General features: G+C 43.4%; 1 protein-coding gene across 13 annotated transcripts in view; it reads left to right on the plus strand.

The window, feature by feature from the left end:
- LOC147105924 (protein piccolo-like) overlaps window positions 1–25,263 on the plus strand; it is a 917,910-nt gene that overhangs the window by 420,486 nt on the left and 472,161 nt on the right. For all 13 annotated transcript variants that reach the window (XM_086010862.1, XM_086010863.1, XM_086010861.1 and 10 more), the window contains exon 5: window positions 46–2,159. In XM_086010862.1, the coding sequence (XP_085866988.1) occupies window positions 46–2,159 (2,114 nt within the window). The remainder of the gene's footprint in view (window positions 1–45; window positions 2,160–25,263) is intronic.

Below are 25,263 nucleotides of genomic sequence, written 5' to 3' on the forward strand. Positions count from 1 at the left end.
TTGATTATCTAGGAATGAGCTGTATTTCTGACCCTATAATTACAGGTGAATTAATGGACTATTCTGCAGTTTGTACTCAGCCTCAAGATCATCTCAGCAAGGGAACACTGAGCTATCCAGAGACACGTCAAGTGATTGCAGCCACCGGCATGCCACAGTATTCTCAAGCAAGAATAACGCCAACTATAGGAAGTCACTATGGCCTGCCAAGTGTTTTAAGGTCTTCTGGTGGTGTTGTTTATTCTTCTGTGGCAACTCCAATCCCATCCACTTTTGCGATTACTACCCAGCCAGGTTCAATATTCAGCACTTCTCTTAGTCTCCATACCAGTGATACTATGCCTTCACTATCAGCATTACAGCATATTCAGCCAATGCCCAAGTCTTCCAGTTTCTTGACAGCAGCTGATATAGGGAGAGAACTGGGTGCTGGGGTTTCTCTAGGTTTAGATACATCAACCTTACAATCTGTTGGCATGGATGCACTGCAAGCTGGGCTTGTGCCTAAAATGACAACAATTTCAGCAACATATCCAGATACATCATCAGACGGCAGCTTTATGCAGCCTGAAACCGATTACTTGCAAAAACATGGCATTGACCCTTCAGTGGTTTCCAATCTATCACCTATTGCTTCACCTGGATCTGAAGAGAACAAACATTTGCTAATGGAAAGAGAAATGCTGGAGTTTGAGAAGATGAAACAGATCTGCTTAGCTGAAGAACTTGAGCGAGAACGGCACGAGATCCAGATATTCCGAGAACAAGAAAAGCTCATCGTTCAGCGAGAACTTCAGGAGCTCCAAACAATGAAGCAACAACTCTTGTACCAGCAGGAAGAAGAGCGGCAAGCTCAGTTTATGATGCAACAAGAAACCATCGCCCAGCAACAGATGCAGCTCGAGCAAATACAGCAGCTGCAGCAGCAACTACAGCAACAGCTTGAGGAGCAAAAGATTCGACAGATATATCAGTACAGCTATGACCCTTCTGGTATAGCCACACCTCAGACAACGGCAGATCAAGCAATGATAGAATCCCAGTACACAACAGCAGAAAATGGTCAGTTCTGGCATGCCCAGGATGCTAGTACAACAGCTTCAGCCATGATGGGACATGATGTACCACAGACGCAGTCATGGTATACTGTTCCGTCAGATGGCATTCCTCAGCACATGCCTCGGCCTTGTATGCCAAGCTCAGTATCAGAAATGTCTTTGAAAGACATTGATGTTAGAGAGGGAAGACCATTGAAGAAGAGAAGCTCCATGCCAAGGCTGCGTGGTCAGTACACTGATGATCTTGATGAAAGTATGCAAGGGCCAAGATCATACAAAAAGATAGTTGACAGTGGAGTCCAAACTGATGATGAGGAAGGGACAGAAAGATGCTACACTAGTAGAAGAAGAAGAACTAAAAAGAGTGTGGACACCAGTGTTCAGACTGATGATGAAGATAATCAGGAAGACTGGGACATTCCCACCAGAAGGCGAAAGTCTCGTGTGGGAAAATATGCTGATGGTGGAACAGAGATAGATAAAGCAAAACGTCCACATTTTGCAAAACTCGCTAATATTGCTGTGCAGACTGTAGCTGAGATTTCTGTTCAAACCGAACCTGAAGGAATAATAAGGACACCTTCAATAAGGGCGCGAATTGAGTCCAAGATAGAAATTGTAAAACACATTTCAGCTCCAGAGAAAACATACAAAGGTGAAAGCTTAGGTTGCCAGACAGAAACAGACTCAGATGGACAAAGCCCCCAGTACTTGAGCCATAAGGTAATTACAGCTGTATCCCCACAAAAAACTGATAAAAAGCGTCCAACACCATTAGAAATAGGTTATTCCAATCACCTTCGAGCAGATTCCTCATTCCAAGTTGTTCCCGCCCCACCCAAATCTCCTAAGGTATTGTACTCACCAATCTCACCAATGTCCCCAAACCGAGAATTGGAGGCAGTGTTTGTGCCCTATGAGAAATCCCCTTCAGTTGATGTAAGCTCGCAGAAACTAATGGCTCCTGAACCACCAAAGAGTCAGCCTCTAAGTCCGAGGACCATCAAGGTGATGCAGCGATCCATGTCTGATCCAAAGCCATTGAGTCCGACAGCAGAGGAAAGTTCTAGGTTGCATTTCCAGTATAGCGACAGCTACTCGGTAAGCATTTTGCTACTTAATTGTTTCTGATTGTCTGTAGCATGAAAAGTTTCTGTAAAACAAATAGATTGTGGTGAGATAACAACAGAAAATGCTGGAAAACTCAGCAGGCCCGGCAACATCCGTGGAGAGAAATTAGAGTCGACGTTTCGGGTCGAACCCTTTTTCAAAACCCTTTTTCAGATTGTGGTGAATATGCTTGTGGTACTTCTGGCAACTATAGCAGTAGCAGCTTGTAATACTGCTAATAATTGGCAACGTTCAGTCCAGCATGGCTAACCTCTAGTGCAAGGATAGCCAGAAACATAGCCTACTGACCGCATGCAATTTTCCTGGGTCAGTTTATTTCCTTAATTATTCACAGTTTGCAGTGCAGATTTGGCTTTGTGCGGGGACCTAGCTAACAGCGAGACTGGAAAATCACAATATAGGTGAAATTTCAAGGTGTGTAGCCACTTAAGTGGAGGGCATAAAACGTTACAGCTGTTAGAAAAGTTCAAAAGGCATTTTAAACTGTTGGCAAGCTTTGCCAAGTGTATAAAGGGTAGATGGAGGAAAGAAGTGCCATCCAGAAATGAAGTGAAAATAGTCTGTACTGAGGAATGATACTAACTTTGGGGGCAGTCCATGGGCCAGCACAGACCCAATCTCCCTTTCGTGGCTGGCAAAGTGCACATTATGCTGCATGAGGTGAGTCTAAGGAAGGTTACGTTTTTGGTACATCAGGGTATCTGGTCCATAGGGTAGCAGTACAGCATGCCTGCAATAAACCTGAGGCATAAAAGAGAAGGACGGAAGTGCCATTCCAATGTTGCAGGTTGGATACTGGTGTCCTTATAGCAGACGGCGAAAGCACTTGCAGCCGCCCTGCAACATTGGCAATGAGCTGATCTGGAGCCATAGAGGCAGTTGTATTCTACCATTTGACAGGTTGGTGTGTCAAGGCCTGCAAGTATGCTGGGTGGCATAATGGCAGGGGCAGCCAGTGCAAGCCTGCTGATCTGCCTGGCATGCCTTCTAGTACCACTTCAGTCATAAAATTGATTATTTGGGATGCAACCCAACCAATTCCCATTCTAAATTTTACCTTCACTTGCTGCTTGCCTCAGGTCTCTACATTTGTACCAAGATGCCTTGTGGTTTCTCGAGCTCCTTGAACGTTGGTAGTGAAAGAACTCATTCTTTAGTTTAATCTTGATTTTTTGCCCGATTATGGTTCTGTGAAGCATCTTGGGACATTTTTCTACATTAAAGGCACTATATAAATGCAAGTTGTTGCTGTTATGAAAGAACTCCCTTTCATGTGCCCTCTTATTTTCACCTGTTTCTGTTCTGCTGAAATCCTATAAGTTATTCACTTACAGTCCACTTTTCAGCACCTTAGTTTAAAACCAAACTTATAATGAGTAAATGAAAATTCCCAAAATGTTCAAATTCATATGAATAAAAATTTCAGGATTTAAAATAAATTATAAAACCAACACTAATAAATATGCCGTAAATGTGGCAAGAACAAAAACCAAAGAATCCAAAGCTTTAAGCTCTCTGATACACAGGGAGTGTCTTTTCCACACATTCAGTGTGGGCTTTGTATGGAAAAAGTACAATCCCATTGCAAAAGCTGGAAAATGTCCTCAGGTATTCTGGGCCAGAATAAGGCGACAGCATGAATGTACAGACAGTCTGGCACAAAAAATCTAGTCAACGTAAGATTGCAGCAGAAGGAGTCCGTGCGACACGTGTATAAGGCCAGCTTCCATAAATTAAGGATTACCACAGAAGGCTGCGGAGGCCAAGTCACTGAATATATTTAAGAAGGAGATAGATAGATTTCTAGACACAAAAGGCATCAAGGGGTATGGGGAGAGAGCGGGAATATGGTATTGAGATAAAGGATCAGCCATGATCATATTGAATGGCGGAGCAGGCTCAAAGGGCCGAATGGCCTACTCCTGCTCCTATGTTTCTATGTTTCTATAACTTCTCGATCCTGTGTGCCAACTACCCTAATGTGATTATAAAATTCAGAGTACTCAATGAAGTGTTCATGAGGACTTTATCTTGCAACTCACTGTAACTAAATCAGGCTAAACATCCAGCTGCATTGTAGTTCAGTCTTTACTGCCATTCACAAGTCATGTGGACTAAAATTCTTTGAAGGGGACTTTTCATCAAATGGATCGTATATATGACCCTATGACTGAGTGATGAAATACTATTTTCATCCCCTCTACTGTTTCATATCACATTTTCAGGGCACCATCGGCAGTATTGATTTATATCCATTTCAGTGCAACAGATGCACTAAGGTGACATAATTCAAGAAGATTCATTGCAATGTTTAGAGCCCAAACCCGTGCCATTTTTTTTCTTTTCCAGCCCCCACCTGATGTTTGTTAGAAAACTGTAAATGCTGAGCAGGGACCCCCCCCCCCCATCACATAACAAAAAAAGTCCCAGATCAGCCTCAAACAGACCAGATTGTCATAATACTGTGGAGCAAGGGAATCCCTTCACTGTTGTCCTAGTTGTCCACTCCAGTGTCCAGGGCTCTTCACAAGAATACATGGACCCAGAGAAAGACCATTCAGCACATTAACTCAGTTTCTTATACATTAAGTACATTTTTCCCTGTCATGAACTCTACCTAATTCAGTTAATCTTCTGAAGGAACGCTCTGCAACACTTTACCCAGAATTCCACATTGGCTAATCCAATTGATATTGTTCAGCGGTGACTGGTTATTTCCCACAGAGAGTATTTCCATATTCAAAACAGCACAGCAACTGTTGCATTCACACAATAGGAATAGAATTGTGGATCAGAGAATGAAGAGCAGAGGTCAGCAGAAAAAACAAGCCGACTTTCATTCACAATTCTCCAATCTGCGGTCCCATAAAGTCCTTGCTGGAAATGGAGGCTATTTAATTAAGCCGTTTATAGTATTCCTTACAACTTTCAAACTTATTCTTTTGTCCCTTTTCTTATTGTGGACAAACTTCCTGTTATGGTTAGCTAAAATGTTTGCCCATCTCTGCCCTCCCTCACCACATACCTGCTTCAAGATATGACTGCATTTCAGGCATAATCACAGTTAGAGCACTTTGATTTCTTTGCCTGAACCCCTGAGTTATAGATAATGTTATAGCACCCACCATGTCAGATGCTATTTACACCATTATGGGCTACAGTCAAGCCATCCGGAGTATCCCAGAGAAGGAGGTATGTATCATGGCTTGGTGATTGAGTGCAACCTTCTGCTTCTTATCACATCTTTGAACCTTTTTCTGACCACTTGCTGGGTTCTTTTGTTAATTTGGGTTGTAGTGAATCGCTATGCAATCTCCTCATGGATGTTCTGTCTTTATGCATTGATTGATAAGATTGAGATCAGTTCCAATTGTTTCTGTTCCCCTGGCCAAGGCATCCCACTCCACAATGGAGACCTATTGTTATTCAGTATAAAGAGCCTCTCTGCTTTTATATCACAGGGTTGATATTTCCAAATCTGCTCTAGCAGTGTTAGCTTTGCCTGGTCAAATGCCTCATTTCCTGCTGTTTCGGTGTGTAATTATGATTGTTACAGTTGTGTGACTTGTTAGAAGTTTAGGGTCTGCCTTCAATATTTTTTCAGGTACAGTGGTGCTGATCTTTCCCATAGCACACTTAGTGTTTTGTATTCTGGAGTGTGCGCATACTGCCCCACATCTAACTATACAATAGCATAGCCCAGGCATATCATAGAATCATAGAAAGTCACAGCACGGAAGGAGGCCATTTCGGCCCATCATGTCCGCGCCGGTCAACAAAGAGCTATCCAGCCTAATCCCACTTCCCAGCTCTTGGTCCGTAGCCCTGCAGGTTAGAGCATCCCAAGTGCACATCCAAGTACTTTTTAAATGTGGTTAGGGTTCCTGCCTCTACCACCCTTTCAGGCAGTGAGTTCCAGACCCCCACCACCCTCTGGGTGAAGACATTTCCCCTCAAATCCCCTCTAAACCTTCCCCCAATTACTTTAAATCTGTGGCCCCTGGTTTTGACCCCTCTGCTAAGGGAAGTAGGTCCTTTCTATCCACTTTATCTATGCCCCCTCATAATTTTATACACCTCAATAAGGTCTCCCCTCAGCCTCCTCTGTTCCAAGGAAAACAGACCCAGCCTATCCAGTCTTTCCTCATAGCTAAGATTCTCTGCTCCCGGCAACATCCTTTTAAATCTCCTCTGTACCCTCTCTAGTGCAATCACATCTTTCCTGTAATGTGGGGACCAGAACTGCACGCAGTACTCTAGCTGAGGCCTATCTAGTGTTTTATACAGTTGAAGCATAACCCCCCTGCTCTTGTATTCTATGCCACGGCTAATAAAGGCAAGCATTCCGTTTGCCTTCTTAACCACCTTATCTACCTGGCCTGCTACCTTCAGGGATCTGTGGACATGCACTCCAAGGTCCCTTTGTCCCTCTACACTACTCAGCATATAATAGTAGGGACCCCTTTGTGATCTGAACTAGATATTGTGTCTTTCGAACATGCCCTCACATGCACTTCTCCAGTCTTGTCAAAGACGGACCAGAACACTTGATGAGACATGGCCAGGTACAAATCATTAAGCTACTTTATTTCACAACAAGTGAACATACAAAGTAAAGCAGTCAAAGCAAGTGCTAATTACTCACTCAATCTCACTTCTCCGAAAACATAATAAAAATAAACCACACATCCTATCTCTTCTGTGGGCTGGTTTAGTTACTTTGGCATTGCCTTTCTTTCACACTACTTTGTAAAACAGACCACCTGCATTTTTTCAGCTTCCAGCTACAGGCCGAGGGCTGTGTGCCACAGTCTCTTGTTCCAAACTTGACCTCCCATGTGGCCCTAGTTCTCCAGGTCCTGGCTTCCTCCCTGTCGTGGTTTTCCAATGAAACCAGTTCCCTGTCCTCCCACATTGAGGTGAGTTTTAAGGAGGCCTTTCTCTTCCTAGTTTCTAGATGAATGGAGGCCATTCTTGCTACAGGGCCTGATATCAGACATTTGACGCTGATTGTATCAGTTGTGACTTCCACAAACTGGCCCATCTGGCCTCAATGCACATATCGAATGCCTGCAGCCTTTTGTCTTTCTTTTTAAACCTGTGCAAATTCATTTTTTAAAAGCACAACTGTTGGGTTATTCCCACAATCCTTCCCTTGAGAAAAAAGATTATCAAAAATCCTGAAATGTGACCGTGATGTTTGGTTGTCTTATGTAAATTACATTACTATTGGAAGGTAAGAAATGGTATTTACCATTGAAAAATGATAGGAACTGCTTTAATGCCCATGTCAAGATACTACCCCTTCTGCTTCCTCGAGAACATTCTTCAGTGACCTCCACACATGTGGAGTGCTGCTGTCTGCAGCTGGGCCCTCAGAGTCACAAGCTCCTCGAAGTCACTGCTGCAAGCATCCCAAGGACTCCACATGAGCAACAGCAGCCATCCACTAGCGCTGTTGAAGCCACTGGGGTGTGGGGGGATGGATGAGTGTCGCAGAATGATGGTGTCATGGCAGCTGCCAATAAAACTGGTGCAGACTTTCATGATCCTTTTGCAGTTGAACATTGATGGAGTAGAAGCTATTCCTGTTGACATAAGCTGCTTGATTGTCTTCTGGTAACCTGATAGATACATGAGTGAAGTATATTATACCCTGGATATGGGGGAAGCTGGCCACTGCTACAACACCCAGAGCTCTCATGCTCTGGCTGTTGGCGTCCATTGCAAAGGTAATGTACTGGTTTGCTCTGGCAGGTAGGTCATTGGGGACCTGTTTGATGTAGCGGTGTACTGCAGAATGGGAGAGGTGTGTAATGTCCGCTATAGCAGCCTGCAAAGAGTCTATGACAAAAAAGCTAAGAGAAGTGGTGACGTTGACAGCCACTGGCAAAGCACGGCCCCGGTCCAGCAGGCAGAAGGTCCTGCTGCAAGAACCTACATAGGTCAGCGGCAGCCTCCTTGGTGATGGGCAGCCTCCTCAAAAAATATCCAAGAAAGTAAGTCAACCTGCGGGCTTGGTAAAGCCTCTACGAGCAGCACCCCACCATCCCCCGCCCTTTGCCTGCTGTCTTATAACAGGCCTTGCTGCTGCCCTTCCTTCGACTGTCCGTGCATCCAAAAGGAGCGAAGCAACAACATGCCCAGATAAGCAGCGAGTGCTTAATGATGGTAGCTAAGGGGGAAAAATCAGAAAGAGCCAAACTGTAAGCTCACCCCGGCTTGGAAGTGCACTGGCCACAATGCGCACAGATCCTCAGGACCTGAATGCCTGCAGGCGAGTGTGTTTTTAAATGCAACTTTCTGTCATGTCAGTCAGTTTGTGAAGCCAATGCTGCTGCGTTTGACTCAGCAGGTTTGCTGCTGGGTGGGACTTAGCATGGATTGAGGATTGGTTAACAGACAGAAAACTGAGAGTAGGAATAAACGGGTTATTTTGAGATTGGCAGGCTGTAACTAGTGGCGTACCACAAGGATCAATGCTTGGGCCTCAGCTATTTACAATCTACATCAATGATTTGAATGAAGGGACTGAGTGTAATGCACCCAAGTTTGCTAATGATACAAAGCTAGGTGGTAAAGTAAGCTGTGAGGAGGACGCAAAGAGCCTGCAAAGGGATAGAGACAGTGAGTGGGCAATAACATGGCAGATGGAATATAATGTGGAGAACTGTGAAGTTATCCACTTTGGTAGGAAAAGTAGAATATTTTTTAAATGGTGAGAGATTGGGAAATGAGAGGGACCTGGGTGTCCTTGTACACGAATCACTGAAAGTTAACATGCAAGTACAGCAAGCAATTAGGAAAGCAAATGGTATGTTAGCCTTCATTACAAAAGAATTGGAGTACTGTATAAGAGTAAAGAAATCTTACTGCAATTATATAGGGCCCTGGTGAAACAGTTTTGGTCTCCTTACCTCAGGAAGGATATACTTGCCATAGAGGGAGTGTAACAAAGGTTCACCAGACTGGTTCCTGGGATGGGGGGATTGTCCTATGAGGAGAGAGTGAGTAGACTAGGCTTATATTCCCTAGAGTTTAGAAGAATGAGAGATGATCTCATTGAAACATATAAAATTCTTAAAGGGCTTGACCAGGGTAGATGCAGGGAGGATGTTTCCCCTGGCTGGAGAGTCTAGAACCAGGGGCCACAGTCTCAGAATAAGGGGATGGCAGTTTAGCACAGAGATGAGGAGAAATTTCTTCACTCAGAGGGTTGTGAATATTTGGAATTCTCTACCCCAGAGGGCTGTCGATGCTCAGTCGTTGAGTATATTCAAGACAGAGATCGATAGATTTTTAGATACTAAGGGACTCGAGGGATATGGGGATAGTGCGAGACGGTGGAGTTGAGGTAGAAGATCAGCCATGATCTTACTGAATGGTGGGGCAGGCTCGAAGGGCCGAATGGCCCACTCCTGCTCCTTTTTCTTACATTCTTATATTCTTATGACTTCTGACCAGCCGAGCTAAAATCATGTTGGGGTCCAATCAACATCATTGGTTCCCTATTTGAATCTATTTTGGCAGATGCATTTGTGACCTGTGCCAGCTCCACCGTAAAACTAGCGCTTGGCGGACACGAGGCACAAAGTTGATTTTCACCCGTTCAGGCTCAGTGGGTTGAGTTAAAATCGGGTTCCATGTGTTCATAAGGTAACTGCAAATTTCTCCAATACCTGCTTTTAGTATTGCACGAGGCAAAATAAATTGCAAGTTGAAACTGGCACATCTTTTGAAAAATATTACTTATTAATCATGTGCGATATCAACAGAAAAAGTCTAACTGGAATTAAATCAGTTCTCAATTAATATACTCAATATGCCCAGTGCATTGTCACAGTCTTGATATATGTTAATAATCAACAAACAAAATCTAACCTTTGACTTCATAGAATTCGCTGTAATTATTTTGTGCTATATCATCATGTGGTTCCACCCAGTCAGTCATGCAAACATTGGCTTTTATTGAGGTGTAACGCACCCAGAGCTCGCCATGTCAGCTTCTGTAGCTTACTGGGTGAAGGTCTGACACATTCATTCATTTAAAAAGAAAGATGACATTGAAAGTCTGTTTTTTATTCAATATAAAAAGACTGGCGAGGGAAATAGATTCCAATCATATTATTTTTGCTCTTTCCAGTTGATAAAGCACATTCAAACTGCTTGCATATGATGGGCTCCTAATGTATTTTTAATCTGTTGTGATGACAACAATTTTTGGAAATGGCTGAATGGTGGTCAAACTGTGCAGCTTATCAACTGATTTGAGTTTAGTCAGTAATTATTTTCACAGACAGTGGTGCTGTGTGCAGAATGTAGATCAGCTGTTACAACTAAAGTTATTTTCATTTTAATGTTAGCTGATCATGCCAAAAAGTAGCAGCAAAAATATCTATTGGCCCAAACATTCCTGTAACCGGTCAGTGAACGGACTTGCCCTTGCCCATTTAATGTTGGCGATATCTTGCGCTGCAAGTTGCTGCAAGTGCGAGATGGAAACAGTGCGGCACCCTCTACAGGGCATCTGGGGTCTGAGTGAAAAACTGGGCATCTCCTTAACCAATCAGATTGAAGGATTGTAAAATTAACAGCACAAGGTCTGAGCAGGAAGTGTAAGTTAGAGTGAGTGAATTCAATGTCAAATCAGGTACAGAAAGAAAAGATAGAGGGGGAAAGAAAGATTGGATTATGAGAGAAAAAAGAGACAAAGAAGTAAAAATAAAAAATTTAATTAAATTTTTTTTTTAAATCTCCTACAATTAAAATCTGAAGGAAACAGACTCCACAATTGTAATAAAGAGGTTGAATGGCAGTAATTCACACTCAGCACATCATTAAAAGGGTACTTAGACTGAAATGGACAAGCCTTAACTTTCTGTGGCGAGTTTATTTTGTACTATTGCGCAAGTACAGCAACGTCACGCCGCTCAATGCATTAGAATGTGGAGCCAGACAGCGAGATGCCGTTTTCACGAAGCTAACAGTGAAACGGTGCATCTCAATGGTATCGTTTCGATTTCTGCGTCTTATCGTGGATTCTCCCTCGCCTGAAGTTGCTAGCGCTCGCTGTTACTTTGACAGCAATTTTTGGGCCTATAAAAGAAATATTGCTGGAAAAATAACAGCGTGTTAACAACACACACCGTTATTAATGTACAAATCGACCGACAAGTTCAAGGGATTAAGAGATACGCGTGAGTTGCAAATCTCCAGAAATTGCCAGTCGATTTACGCCTCTCCTCCATTTTCTTTGCACACATGACATCTCGCCCTTCGCCTCCCTGTTATTTTTAAGAACTTGCTGGATTTGCTCATTAATTGTCCATTAAACACGCCACATAAAGTTAGTGCTGGAACTTAACAGCCTAAGTACTTAATAAACTACAGGATAATTGTTAATGCCATGCCAACAAACCTCTCTGGCCCAGAAAGGGAACAATTTAAACTGTTCAATCTTATTCCTGCATATAGTAAATTGATGTTTGAGATTTTGTAAATGTCACATTTAAACATTTTTTAAATTTTTCCTGTCTCCTTTTCTCACTCTCTTAATACAATCTTTCTTTTCCCTCTCTTTACTTTGCTTTCTGAACCTTATTTTACTGTAATTCACCCTCCTTCTCCATCTTTGCTCTGTTTCTTTCTCTATCCTTAGATCTCATTGGTTAGGGAGATACACTGCTGGTCCCATCATTCACTGAGGTCCCAGATGCCCCGTTACCCTCACCACACCGTTCTAAGATCGAACATTCAGCAAGTTAAGGCACAGAAAAGATTTTGAGCTGAAGGCTGCAGGAAAAGCCTAACTAATGACACATGAGATGCCCTACTCCAGCAAGATCTAGCCCAATAATTTCCTAGCATATCTTTCCTCTGTTTTCTTGGTTCATGCCCCAAGTGTGGGCAAGAGGGCAGGCAATCTGTTTCTGGACCTCTGCCAATGCTGCTCTCAAACTGACACTGAGAGATGTGTTGGGATCCATGTCGCTTTGATTTTCTCGCTGTTTTGTAAGGAAGCACCTGACCGCTAGTTGTCATCTCCTGAGATCAGCAACTTAGCAGCATTGGAAAAGTCAAACACGTTTTCTAATCATGACATTGACAGTGTCATTCTATTAATTTCATTTATGTTAATCAAATTTCCTATAGAGTACTGTAGAAAGTTATCTAACATTAATTAGTCACTGCTCATATTTTAAATATTAACATTTATATAATTATAGAACATAACAATTACCAGACAAGAGAAAATGGAATGGGCATTTGTAGAGTTTGTCTGGACAGAGTATGTCTGGACAGAGTAGTGGAAACAGTGGGTAGGGATCCTACTGTCAAGCCACCTCCGCGCTAGTCTCCCAGATGTCAGGTCTGTCATCGCTGAACAGACCTGACACCAAGCGGTGGGGGAGGCAATTTAGATCATTACAGAAATTGTTAAGAGGCACTTAAATAGTATTTTAAGCTTACCTTTCAATTTTACGTGTACCCCCACGGCTTCCCCGCTGCTTGGGGATCACGTCAACTCAGCATGTCGTGAATGGATTCAGCATTGAATTATCCGATTATCTGGCAGCTGCAAAAGTTGTATAAAAGCTCCCATCCCACAGCTGTTCACTTTCCAAGCTCAGAAAGTATTGCTTACTGCATTTGGAAGACAGATTGAGCTTTATGCAGCTCGCAAGTGTTTGGAGCCAACTCTCCATCCAGTGCCACCTCATTGGAACAACCTCTCTCACCATTGACAGATTTGCTCTGTCATCTCACCTTCACCTGTCATCTATTACATCAGAATGGGTACGGTTTACAAACTCTCACCTTGGTCCTCAGAATCCCACCACGATTAGCCCCACTATCAGCAGCACCAGGCACACCAACAGCACCAACCTTCTCCACAATCAACTGATGCTGCACAGGATACAGGGCATCAGTACCCGACCACCGGGACGCCAGGGATGGCCTCACCATAGCCAGATCTACTTCACTTGACGCTGTACACCCAGGCTTTCACATAATGCACCAGGTTGGCACCACCCCACACCAACACCATAAAGCATCCCTACAATGTCCAAACCATTCCTTTCACACTCATCACCATTGCGTGGGGTACCGTTATGTCTCACCATTCACTGCAACTCACTAAGCCACTTCCAAAGGTGCACACAAATCTGTCCAAGAACGCAAAGTGTTGAAAATAAAGATTTCAATGTTTGACAGCACATTAACAGAAACTTCATATGAACATTGGCTAAAGCACCCAAGTGCCTACCCTTGTGTGTTAGTTGGTATGATTGGACTAGGATGAGGGTGAGTGTGAGGGGTGGCTAGTGAGATGGGGAAGTGATAATGTAGATAGCGAGGGATGGGTGGAGGTGCAAGGTAAGTTGGTGTGAGTAAGGATGTGCAGGAGTAGGGTAGGGAAGGCAGAGTGATGGGGATGTGATGAGAGGCACAGCAGGATGAGGTTGAGTGTGGCTTTGTACTAACGTTTCATGATCTACTGGGATCATTGAAAGGTTTGCGCCACTGCAGCCTGGTCCTCCTGACGACTCCCTACTTGTGTCCTCCTGTGCAATGTGCAACCAGGCTGCGTTAATCTCCTGGGGAGGTCTCTTCCACTCATGGGAAGGGAAGAGGACCTCCCTGCGTGCTGTGACTTCATCCATATGGAGGGAGTCATGGGCGAGCCTGGGTGCAGCCGTGCACCTCTGTGCAGTGATTGCCAGTGTTTGCAGCACCTCAATGCTGTAGCACACTGACAGCACAACTGTCAAAATAAATTTGCGCATGGTCCCTTTAAGGAAACCGGTTGATGACGAGTGAGCAAATGACGTCATCAGACCCGCTTCCTTAAATTGGCTGGCAAATGCACTGGGCAGGCTTAACAAGCCCAATCATCGTAAAATCTTTTCACAGAGCAGGCTGGAGCCAGCAGCGGGGTCACACCCCACCACCGACTCCGGCCGCACTGGACCCACCTCGGCAGGCAAAATTAAGGCCTACATTTTCACTTCCCACAGTTCAAATTAGTGTGACACCATGTGGTATTTTGCTTTGTGTCTCTTCCTCTTTGGTGGCCAAATAAGCACTTATTACAGTTCCTTATACATAGCTTGATGTTACAAGGCTGGCTGATACTTGATTCTGTTGGCTTCAATTCTGAACGGTAGCATAGTGGTTATGTAACCTGACGAGTAATCCAGAATAACAACAGAAAATGCTGGAAAAACTCAGCAGGTCAGGCAACATCCGTGGAGAGAAATTTGAGTTGACGTTTCGGGTTGGACCCTTCTTCAAAACTGGAAAGAAAAGAAACTAGAAACGTCAACTCAAATTTCTCTCCACGGATGTTGCCTGACCTGCTGAGTTTTTCCAGCATTTTCTGTTGTTATTTCGGATTTCCAACATCTGCAGTATTTTGCTATCGAGTAATCCAGAAGCCTGGACTAAAGATCCAGAGACGTGAGTTCAAATTCCACCACAGCAGCTGGGGAATTTAAATTCAGTTATTAAATAAATCTGGAATAAAAAGCTAGTATCAGCAATGGTGACCATGAAACGACTGGATTGTTGTAAAAACCCATCTGGTTCACTAATGTCCTTTAGGGAAGGAAATCTGCCGTCCTTACCCGGTCTGGCCGATATGTGACGCCAGACCCACAGCAATGTGGTTAACTCTTAACTGCCACTCAGTTCCACCAAACTGCTACGACAAATTCACTGTGGGAGTACTTTCATCACACGGACTGCATTAGTTCAAGAAGGCGGTTCACCACCACCTTCTCAAGGGCAGTTAGGGATGGGCAATAAATGCTGGCGTTGCCAGCGACGCCCACTTCCCATGCATGAAAAAAAATCGGTTCCTAGTGGAATTTTGGAAAGAACAACAGGGTAGATTATCACCAGTAGTGATTAATCTTCTTATGATACTGTCCTTCATTGCTGTCAGCTAATCATCATAGGGGGGCCTGTGACATCAACAGTGAGGCACAGTGAAGCTCAGAAGAGGGAAGGTCTCCTTCCCTAAAGTCTACATTTAATTGCTCCACATAGAGGGTGGTGAATGTGTAGCACAGACTGATCAGGGAGTCATTGACAGCAGATGACTTGGCAAATTCAACAGGAAGCTGGAAAAAGGAGCAAGTGTAAGTGTAAATGATATAGTCTAGTGTGGTATTTTGTGAACTTTGAGACTGGCAGATGGACTGCAATGATCTCTTCTGTTCCTGTACGTGTCTGTGCTTCCCACCCACTCCAACTTTCCTTCCTTTGTCATTTCATTTTGCTTGGTCTTTTGAGATGAGAGGAGTGTCACAGATGTTAAAAAATGCAGCTAATGTAAATGTTAGTAAAAATGACTGGCACTGAGGATGTCCACACAGCCACACTTCCTGTTGCTGGCAAAGTGGGAGTGGCAGACAATGGCAGCAATGATGAGGAGGTTGAGCAGGCCAGACCAGGTGCGAGGTGAATTGAAGATGGATATCCAGCAGGTGAAGGAATTAGAATGAACATTAGGAAAAGGGAATGAGGTTGGACATAGAGACATCTGGTATGTCGCCAGGCAGGCACATTGCAAAATGTAAAAAAAATCAGGCTCTCCTAAGCAGTTGCTGAAGATATTTAACATGCATAACATATTATGTTAAAAAGAATAATAGTTCTTGAAGGGGATTACTGCGCATCAGCCTTCTTTGCATAGAATTTTTTCACTCCTGCAATCTTCCTAACATCCAAAAGTATCAGAAAATAATACTGAGACAGTTGCTGCATCTTATGACAGGTACAATAGTTTGGCAAGTGTTTTTTTTCTTTCCATACTGAATTACTGAGTGATAAAAGTGTTTTTATATATATATTTCTAATAAAACTTTCATGCCGTTGCATATTCTGATACATCTAATGACAAAATCATTTCTTGCAGCTGTCTGCACAATCCAATTACAACTCATAATCTATTTACAGAAACTCATTTATATGCCACAAGTGAAGCATTACTTTGCCATATGACAGTTCTTAAAGGAAACATTTTTTGTATCATTTCCTGTCAAGTTAAACGTAATTCTGTTCGGTCTTCTATTTTGTCACCTTTATTCAGAATGAAGAATAGAATATTTTATCTGCATTTCATTCATTGATAATGCTCAAGACTTGAGCTTACATAAATAGAGGAATGAATCAATCATTGAAGAGACACAAATGGTTCATATCATCAAAGTCAGCAGAATGCCTTTTGCCTCTTTCATCTCAGAAACAAAATCCTATTTACTTTAATAGAACTGGAGCAGATCAGAGGAATGGTTTAATGAAACTAATAAGTTCTAATTGTTGAATTATGAATAAGGGTTTCAGTGGAATCTACTGAAATACTATAAATATTTGTTTAGATATTCATTGCATCCTAAAACATTTTCTCCCCCTTTGTGCCACTTCAATAAAATACAGAAAACTGCCTTCAGCCATGAATTATTTAGATTTACAAGGATATTTTTGCAAACTGTTCAGCAATTATTCATTTTGGAGAGGAGATGAGATAAAGATAAATATTCATAATAGGTGGTTCATGGTTGGTATACCCTTGTGCAGAGTCACTGCGTGGTCGGATGGGAGTTTGTGCCCATTATTCACCTTGATTTTCTGCTGTGCGTCAGACCATCTGAAAGAGGCACTTAATCCGATCCTCTCAGTTGAAGGAGGACAGCGCAGAGGCAGAGAGTCTGAAACAAGGAGAAAATGGGAAAGTAGGGAGGGAGAACAAAAGATTGAAATAATGAAAAGCCACTGAACCTTTCCATCATCCCTTATGTTGTTTACCTTAGATGGCAAGGTTGGTGTGCTTATGTATAAACAATTATGTTATCCACATTGTACCGTTACTTGTGTGTTCTGATAATAAATATGCATATGTTTAAAGAAAGCCATAATTCATCAGCACAAATTTGATGTCAATAATTGTAAATTTACTTGTAGTTTATAACAATTAATTATAATTCTCTTAAATCTTTTCTGCCTCTTTGGTGGAATTCAGAAGCAGCATTGAGGCTGTTACACTGACTTAAGATTGTTAAAACTGTAGAAATAATTAATTATTTATTATGACTAAACCAATTAAAGAGAGTGATGCATTAAAATGACAACATACAGTAAGACACTGTTAAAATTAAGCCACTCAGGATTACTGTTCCACAGCCAATGAGATGCACTCCTAGCCTCTGCCATTACTTTATATATTATATGTCAAGTGAGTCTTTTATGAAATAGACTGTTGTTATTTTGGGTATTATGTAATGCTACATTAGATTTAGATATTCTACAGTATTTCAGTAGGAAAAAGGCATGTTTGATCATTACAGGTTGTTATCCTTTATTAAGTAATGCAGAGTGCTATCACCATATGTGTCATCAGTGAGATTTTGTTACTCAAAAATAATTTAGTCCAGGAGATGTAACTATTTGTAGTGCAATCCGGCACACTAAGAATTCCATAATACTGTACATATTGCAGACTGACGTACCAGCTGACCTGGAGGTTAATAAGCACACAGTAGGTAACATTTAAATCAATAGCGATGTGGAGAGCTCGCAAATGGCTTTTACAGTTACTGAAGCATCCAAGCCATTTCATACTATCTTAAATAATAAATGATCCTCTAGCTCAGCGAAGTATTGGAAGACACGCAAACAATATTGTCGTCTGTGTTATCAACGAGAAATTTCTGCGCACAATGTCAGTGGTAAGGGATATGTTAATTTATCTGCCTTATTCATATTCAGTATTTTTCATGTGCAATATTTACAGTAACTGGAAAAATATATATAAGTGATAGCATTTATTGGATTGTTATGAATGCAATAGGGGAGCCTGCATTCAGTGACATCAGCCTTGGAAGTTATGTCTCCAGTAATATATTAGGTAGCTGCTGCAGGAATGGGTCATTATGAAGTTTCAATTTTAAGTTTAATACCTGACTGCACATCAATGAAACTGTATTCTAGATGTGGATTGGGTTTTACTGGAGGAATGGTTGGTGCTGTTTTTATGCCAAAGTTACCGCAGCATTGCAGTGGTTACAAGACGGCAGTGCGACTAATACCGTGTCTGTTTGTGCAAAAAACGTGTGAAGTAGTTTTATTTGCACGGGTGAGAGATGGTGAGACTGCAAGCCAGTGTGTGTACGTGTGAAGGAATGGATAGTGCAGAGGAGTGAAGTTCTGGTGGAGTACATTTTACTGCCCAACTAAAATGTATTTACATTTTTCCCCACATATAATTAGTAGCATAAATATAGATTACATTAAGGCAGAAATTATTCTGTATAAAGCTGTAATTTTGCCATTGATTGCAGTGATATTAAGTATGAATATTCCCACACTGGAATATTTGTTTTCAGAATGTTTTGGTGTTAGATGTGGGTTTGCAGTAAAAATGAAAGTTAATATTTCAATGTTCAGCACACTAATCATTTCTGTATTAAAAATTGAATGATTTACATATTTCAAATCTTGGTAAAGTACATGAAGACTGATTTACCCCCTGCCCGAGGGTATAAACATTCTTTGTACAGAGGCAAATACCCTTTGTACCTGAGCAGGTTCTTGCTGCCATGAGGCAGTCCTCAGGCCCGCTCCTCCTTACGCTGGGTTTCTGTGGAACAATGCAAGAGCCCGAGGATGCTGAGGTCTGAGTGAGAATGGGGCGGTGAATTAAAATGACAGGCGACCGGAAGCTCGGGGTCACCCTTACGGACTGAATGGAGGTGTTCCGCAAAGCGGTCACCCAATCTGCGTTTGGTCTCCACAGTGTAGAGGAGACCACATCGTGAGCAGCGAATACAGTATACTAGATTGCAAGAAGTACAAGTAAATCACTGTTTCACCTGGAAGGGGTGTTTGGGGCCCTGGACAGTGGGAAGGGGGGAGGCATAAAGGCAGGTGTTGCATCTCCTGCACTTGCACGGGAAGGTGCCGGGCGAAGGGGAAGGGGTGCTGGGGGTGATAGAGGAGTGGACTAGGGTGTCTCGGAGGGAGCAATCCCTATGGAATGCTGAAAGGGGAGGGGAAGAAGCGTTTGGTGGTGGGATCACGTTGGAGGTGGCGGAAATGGTGGAGGATGATCCGTTGAATGTGGAGGCTGGTGGGGTGAAAGGTGAGGACAAGGGGAACCCTATCGTGGTTCCGGGAGGGAGGGAGGGGCAGGGGTGAGGGCAGAAGTGCGGGAGATAGAACGGACACGGTCGAGGGCCATGTCAACCACGGTAGAGGGGAATCCTCGGTTGAGGAAAAAGGAAGACATGTCGGAAGCACTGGTGTGGAAGGTGGCATTGTCGGAGCAGATGCGGCGGAGACGGAGAAACTGGGAGAATGGAATAGAGTCCTTACAGGAAGCTGTGGGAGTCAGTGGGCTTGTAGTGAATGTTGGTCAATAACCTATCCCCAGAGATAGAGACGGAGAAGTCGAGGAAGGGAAGGGAAGAGTCGGAGATGGAACATGTGAAGGTGAGGGAAGGGTGGAAATTGGAGGCAAAGTGAATGAAATTGTCTAGTTCAGGGCGAGAGCAGGAAATGGCACCGATACAGTCATTAAATGCAAGACTTGAGTAAACAATGACATGCAGAATTGGACAATGTTTTTACTACAATCTTTCATAAAGACGATTAGAGAGATTTTCTGACAATATATTGAAGGATGAGTTTAAAAAATGATTCAAATATTTTACAGACCCCACTATTTTAGAATCACGAACCCCATTTACACTGGGGGCCTGATATAAGTATACATGTTGAAATCTCTCCACTTGTCAAGCATTTTATTGCAAACCATAGTGGCTCCTCTAAGCTCTAAACATGCTGTCCAACATACTCGTTCTCCTTTCTGTGATGCAATCATGACCCATCACACCATCTCCTAATCTTAACTCATTTCTTCCTAGGACCTTATAACTGTGGGAAATTCTTGGCTAATTCAATCTTCTTATAATCTTATAATCTACAGGCTTTTAAAACCCCAATCATCCAACCATTGCCTTTAATTTGCCACAAAGTACATAGAAACATAGAAGATAGGAGCAGGAGTAGGCCATTCGACCCCTCGAGCCTGTTCCGCCATTCAATGAGATCATGGCTGATCATCCAAATTCAGTCCCCTGTGACTTAATAAAACTCACTACACACTTGGTTTGAGCATAAAGCAAGGCTTTAATCAACTTATTTCAGAACATGGCAGTCGAGTTGTATCCACTAGCTCCTTGTCTTTACAAAATGTCCCTGGAGGGCTGGGGCCAACGCCCGAGTATTTATACTCCTTGGACCGTGCCACCAGCTGGCCATCCAGTGTTATTTCATAGGTAGTTTCTATGACACCCTGTCCCTGCCTTCTCTCCATATCCCTTGATCCCTTTAGCCTTAAGAAATATATCTAACTCCTTCTTGAATATATTTAATGAATTGCCCTCTTCTGCCTTCTGTGGTAGAGAATTCCACAGGTTCACCACTCTCTGGGTGAAGAAATTCCTCCTCATCTCAGTCCTAAATGGCTTACCCCTTATCCTTAGACTGTGACCCTGGTTCTGGAACCCCCGGCCATCGGGAAAATCCTTCCTGCATCTAGTCTGTCTAGTCCTGTTAGAATTTTGTAAGTTTCAATGAGATGCCCTCTCATTCTTCTAAACTCCAGCGAGTATGTCATTCCTGCCATCCCAGGTATCAGCCTGGTGAATCTTCGCTGCACTCCCTCCATGGCAAGAACATCCTTCCTCAGATAATGCGACCAAAACTGCACACAATACTCAAGATGTGGTCTCACCAAGGCCCTGTACAACTGCAGCAAGACATCCTTGTTCCTGTACTCGAACCCTCTCGCTACGAAGGCCAACATACCATTTGCCTTCTTAACCACCTGCTGCACCTGCATGCTTACCTTCAGCAACTGGTGCACAAGGACACCCAGGTCTCGTTGCACTTCCCCTTCTCCCAAACTATTGCCATCCAGATAATAATCTGCCTTCCTGTTTTTGACACCAAAGTGGATAACTCCGCATTTATCCACGTTATATTGCATCTGCCATGCTTCTGCCCAATCACCCAACCTGTCCAAACCATACGGGAGATTCTCGGCATCCTCCTCACAGCACACACGCCCACCCAGCTTTGTGTCATCTGCAAACTTGGAGATATTACATCTAGTTCCCTCGTCTAGATCATGAATATATATTGCGAATAGCTGGGGTCCTAGGACCGATCCCTGCGGTACCCCACTAGTCACTGCCTGCCACTCGGTAAAAGACCCGTTTATTCCAACTCTTTGCTTTCTGTCTGCCAACCAGTTCTCTATCCAAGTCAATACCTTGCCCCAATCCCATGTGCCTTAACTTTACATGCTAATTTCTTATGCGGGAACTTATCGAAAGCCTTCTGAAATCCAAATACAGGAAACTTTGTGCTATCCGGCACCCACGGGACTGAGCTACTGCCGTTGCCTCAAAACTTCCGGATAGACCAGCGTCAATGTTATCAGATACGGAGCTTTTCATCTCCGTATCTGACAACAAAGACTGTTGCTGAGCAACAGCTTGTCAACACTCGGCCCAGTAGCTTGGAAGCGTCTCTGAAGCTGTTGCTAAGCTACAAAGACGCTTTCCAGAGCCTGCCTGTGAAAAGGATGCTAGGAGAAGAAAAAAAACCTAACCAAAACGGCTGCTGATTTCTGCCGTTAGATCAAAGTTGCCGGACATTCAACCTCCGGATAGTACAAAATTTCCTGTACACCACATCCACTGGTTCTCCCTAATCTATTTTACCAGTTACATCCTCAAAAAATTCCAGTAGAGTACATAGAGTATAAACTCACTCAGAAGCCATATATTAGCTGGTCTGGGTAAACATCATGTCATACTGGTACACGAAGGTGCTTTCTGGGGCTGAGATTAAGGCAGGTTGTTGAGACAACACTGAGAGTGCTTCATTCTTTATACCTAATGTCATTTCTGATACATACGTGTTTAATACTGAGAATCCGGCTCTCTTGATTAGAAAAAAATTCACTCTCTAAAGTAATTGAATAATTCTATAATTATAGTGGGAAAATAGAAGCTGCATTACTGGGAAATTATAATGTCTACAGGAATTGTTCTTGGCCCGCTTTCGGGCCTGAAATGGTCAGCGCTCCAGAAGCTGGAGCCCAGAGGCAGTTCCTCGGTCACGATGGGACTGAAGTAAGTCCTGGAGGGGGGAAGAACGGGAGGAGGGGGGGTGGTGGCTATGGTGGGCTGGCAGCAGCCTGCAGTAGTGTGGACCCAGGAGGAACACTCCTGGTTGCTCCTCCCTTACCTTTTTGGTGGTGGCCTCCAGTGGTCCCTTTAAGCACCGCTGTTTATTTTATGTTAGGAACCAAAAATCTGAGCAGAGCAGGCCCTCCACCTGCTCCACTCGGCACTGACGAATATCATGGAAAGGCATTCGGCCCGGTATTTACATATTTAAGGTACCTAATGCTTGTTTTAGGCAGCCACCAGGGACACCCGAATATGGGATCAGATATATTTTAGGTTTCTTTGGGCTACAAGACATCACAAGTCAAAATTAATCCTTTTTGCCCCCATTTTCCACCCGATAAATTAGTGCAATATTGACCAACATCTCCCCCTTTATCTTTGACAAAAATAATTGGTCATTGGAGCTGTCACTGTGCACTGTATGTTTTCTTGCAGACTAATGTGCTGAAGTATCAATAGAGTCTACTCCAGACAAAGAGGTAGATTGGGAAATGTATCATGGGAAGATTGCATCATTGGGCCATCAATTGGACTGCTTTAGATGTCAAATAAATTGCTCTGTCAGCGTGAAGCCAGGCCTGTTCAGCTATTTCGGTACTGGATGACAAGTGATGATCATTAGGCATTCTCAAACATCTTTTGAGATTGGTGATTAAATCCTCTCACATGGGCAGCACATTAGTGGACTGGGAGTGAGCAAATTGGAAAAGGTTCCTGTGTTTCTGTTTCATTTCATTTCAAATGAACTCCAGTGCATCAAACCCAAGGCTGGGAATAAGTTACCAGAATTAGAATATCTGGCCAGATACTGCAATAACATTAATTCTGTAGAGTCACTGGATCCCATATGACTTCTGAAAGCAGGACAGTACTTTGCAGGACTACATCTTTGCTGAGGGGTAAGACTGAAAGGTCCGATAAGTATGTTCGTTTCTCAAAGGCATCTCACTAATTATTCCAGCCTAACATTGGATCCTTGTTGGTGCATTAATATATCAGCTACCTCCAGGACATGGCAATGACTATGTGAAGATAATACTGCAAACCAGCAGAGGTGGCATTTTTGATATTTTGAAATTCAGCAGACTATATAATATGTTCTGTGTGAGTCAAAGTAAATACATGTTGCTGCAAGGCACAGGAGGGGAGATTTTCTGCTTCCGTCACATGGCGGGGGTGAAAAATCAGGCACCAAATTGAAGCACTGGAAATGCACCAGTGGCGCACTGCCTGATATTTTCCACCTGAGCAACTCTGGAGCCTCAGTCTGCTCATACGACGAGAGTGCATGAATCTCACTGAAGGGCCAGAACCCAATACCATTAGGGCAGGGCTCCCCTCACTTGGATTTCTTGCTGGTTTGTTCCTTCAACACAATGTCATCAGCGTGCCCCTTTATAAACAGCGTGCCCCTTTATAATCAGCGTGCCCCTTTATAAACAGCGTGCCCCTTTATAAACAGCGTGCCCCTTTATAATCAGCGTGCCCCTTTATAAACAGCGTGCCCCTTTATAAACAGCGTGCCCCTTTATAATCAGCGTGCCCCTTTATAAACAGCGTGCCCCTTTATAAACAGCGTGCCCCTTTATAAACAGCATGCCCCTTTATAAACTGCGTGCCCCTTTATAAACAGCGTGCCCCTTTATAAACAGCGTGCCCCTTTATAATCAGCGTGCCCCTTTATAAACAGCGTGCCCCTTTATAATCAGCGTGCCCCTTTATAAACAGCGTGCCCCTTTATAAACAGCGTGCCCCTTTATAATCAGCGTGCCCCTTTATAAACAGCGTGCCCCTTTATAAACAGCGTGCCCCTTTATAATCAGCGTGCCCCTTTATAAACGGCGTGCCCCTTTATAAACGGCGTGCCCCTTTATAAACGGCGTGCCCCTTTATAATCGGCGTGCGCCTTTATAAACGGCGTGCCCCTTTATAAACGGCGTGCCCCTTTATAAACAGCGTGCCCCTTTATAATCAGCGTGCCCCTTTATAATCAGCGTGCCCCTTTATAAACAGCGTGCCCCTTTATAAACAGCGTGCCCCTTTATAATCAGCATGCCCCTTTATAAACAGCGTGCCCCTTTATAATCAGCGTGCCCCTTTATAAACAGCGTGCCCCTTTATAATCAGCGTGCCCCTTTATAATCAGCGTGCCCCTTTATAAACAGCGTGCCCCTTTATAAACAGCGTGCCCCTTTATAATCAGCGTGCCCCTTTATAAACAGCGTGCCCCTTTATAAACAGCGTGCCCCTTTATAATCAGCGTGCCCCTTTATAAACAGCGTGCCCCTTTATAATCAGCGTGCCCCTTTATAAACAGCGTGCCCCTTTATAAACAGCGTGCCCCTTTATAAACAGCGTGCCCCTTTATAATCAGCGTGCCCCTTTATAAACAGCATGCCCCTTTATAATCAGCGTGCCCCTTTATAAACAGCGTGCCCCTTTATAATCAGCGTGCCCCTAATAAACAGCGTGCCCCTTTATAAACAGCGTGCCCCTTTATAAACAGCGTGTCCCTTTATAAACAGCGTGCCCCTTTATAAACAGCGTGCCCCTTTATAAACAGCGTGCCCCTTTATAAACAGGCACACTTGCAAACAGACTTCTAGGTATTCAGAACTTAAAGCTGCAATGCCTCTGCCAGGACACAGATAGAGAATACGACAGGTATGCTAAACAAAAATTCCACTGTCTGGATGGATCTGGGAGTGTCCTGCTGTACAGCCCCCACAAGGTTTCTGGAATGATAAGAATATGCTGCATACTGCACAATGATGCCATGAGGGAAGGAGTCATCATGCAGCAGG

Source organism: Somniosus microcephalus, chromosome 17 (genome assembly GCF_052327205.1).
Source record: "Somniosus microcephalus isolate GS21.2 chromosome 17, FLI_Smic_1.0, whole genome shotgun sequence".
NCBI lineage: Eukaryota > Metazoa > Chordata > Chondrichthyes > Squaliformes > Somniosidae > Somniosus > Somniosus microcephalus.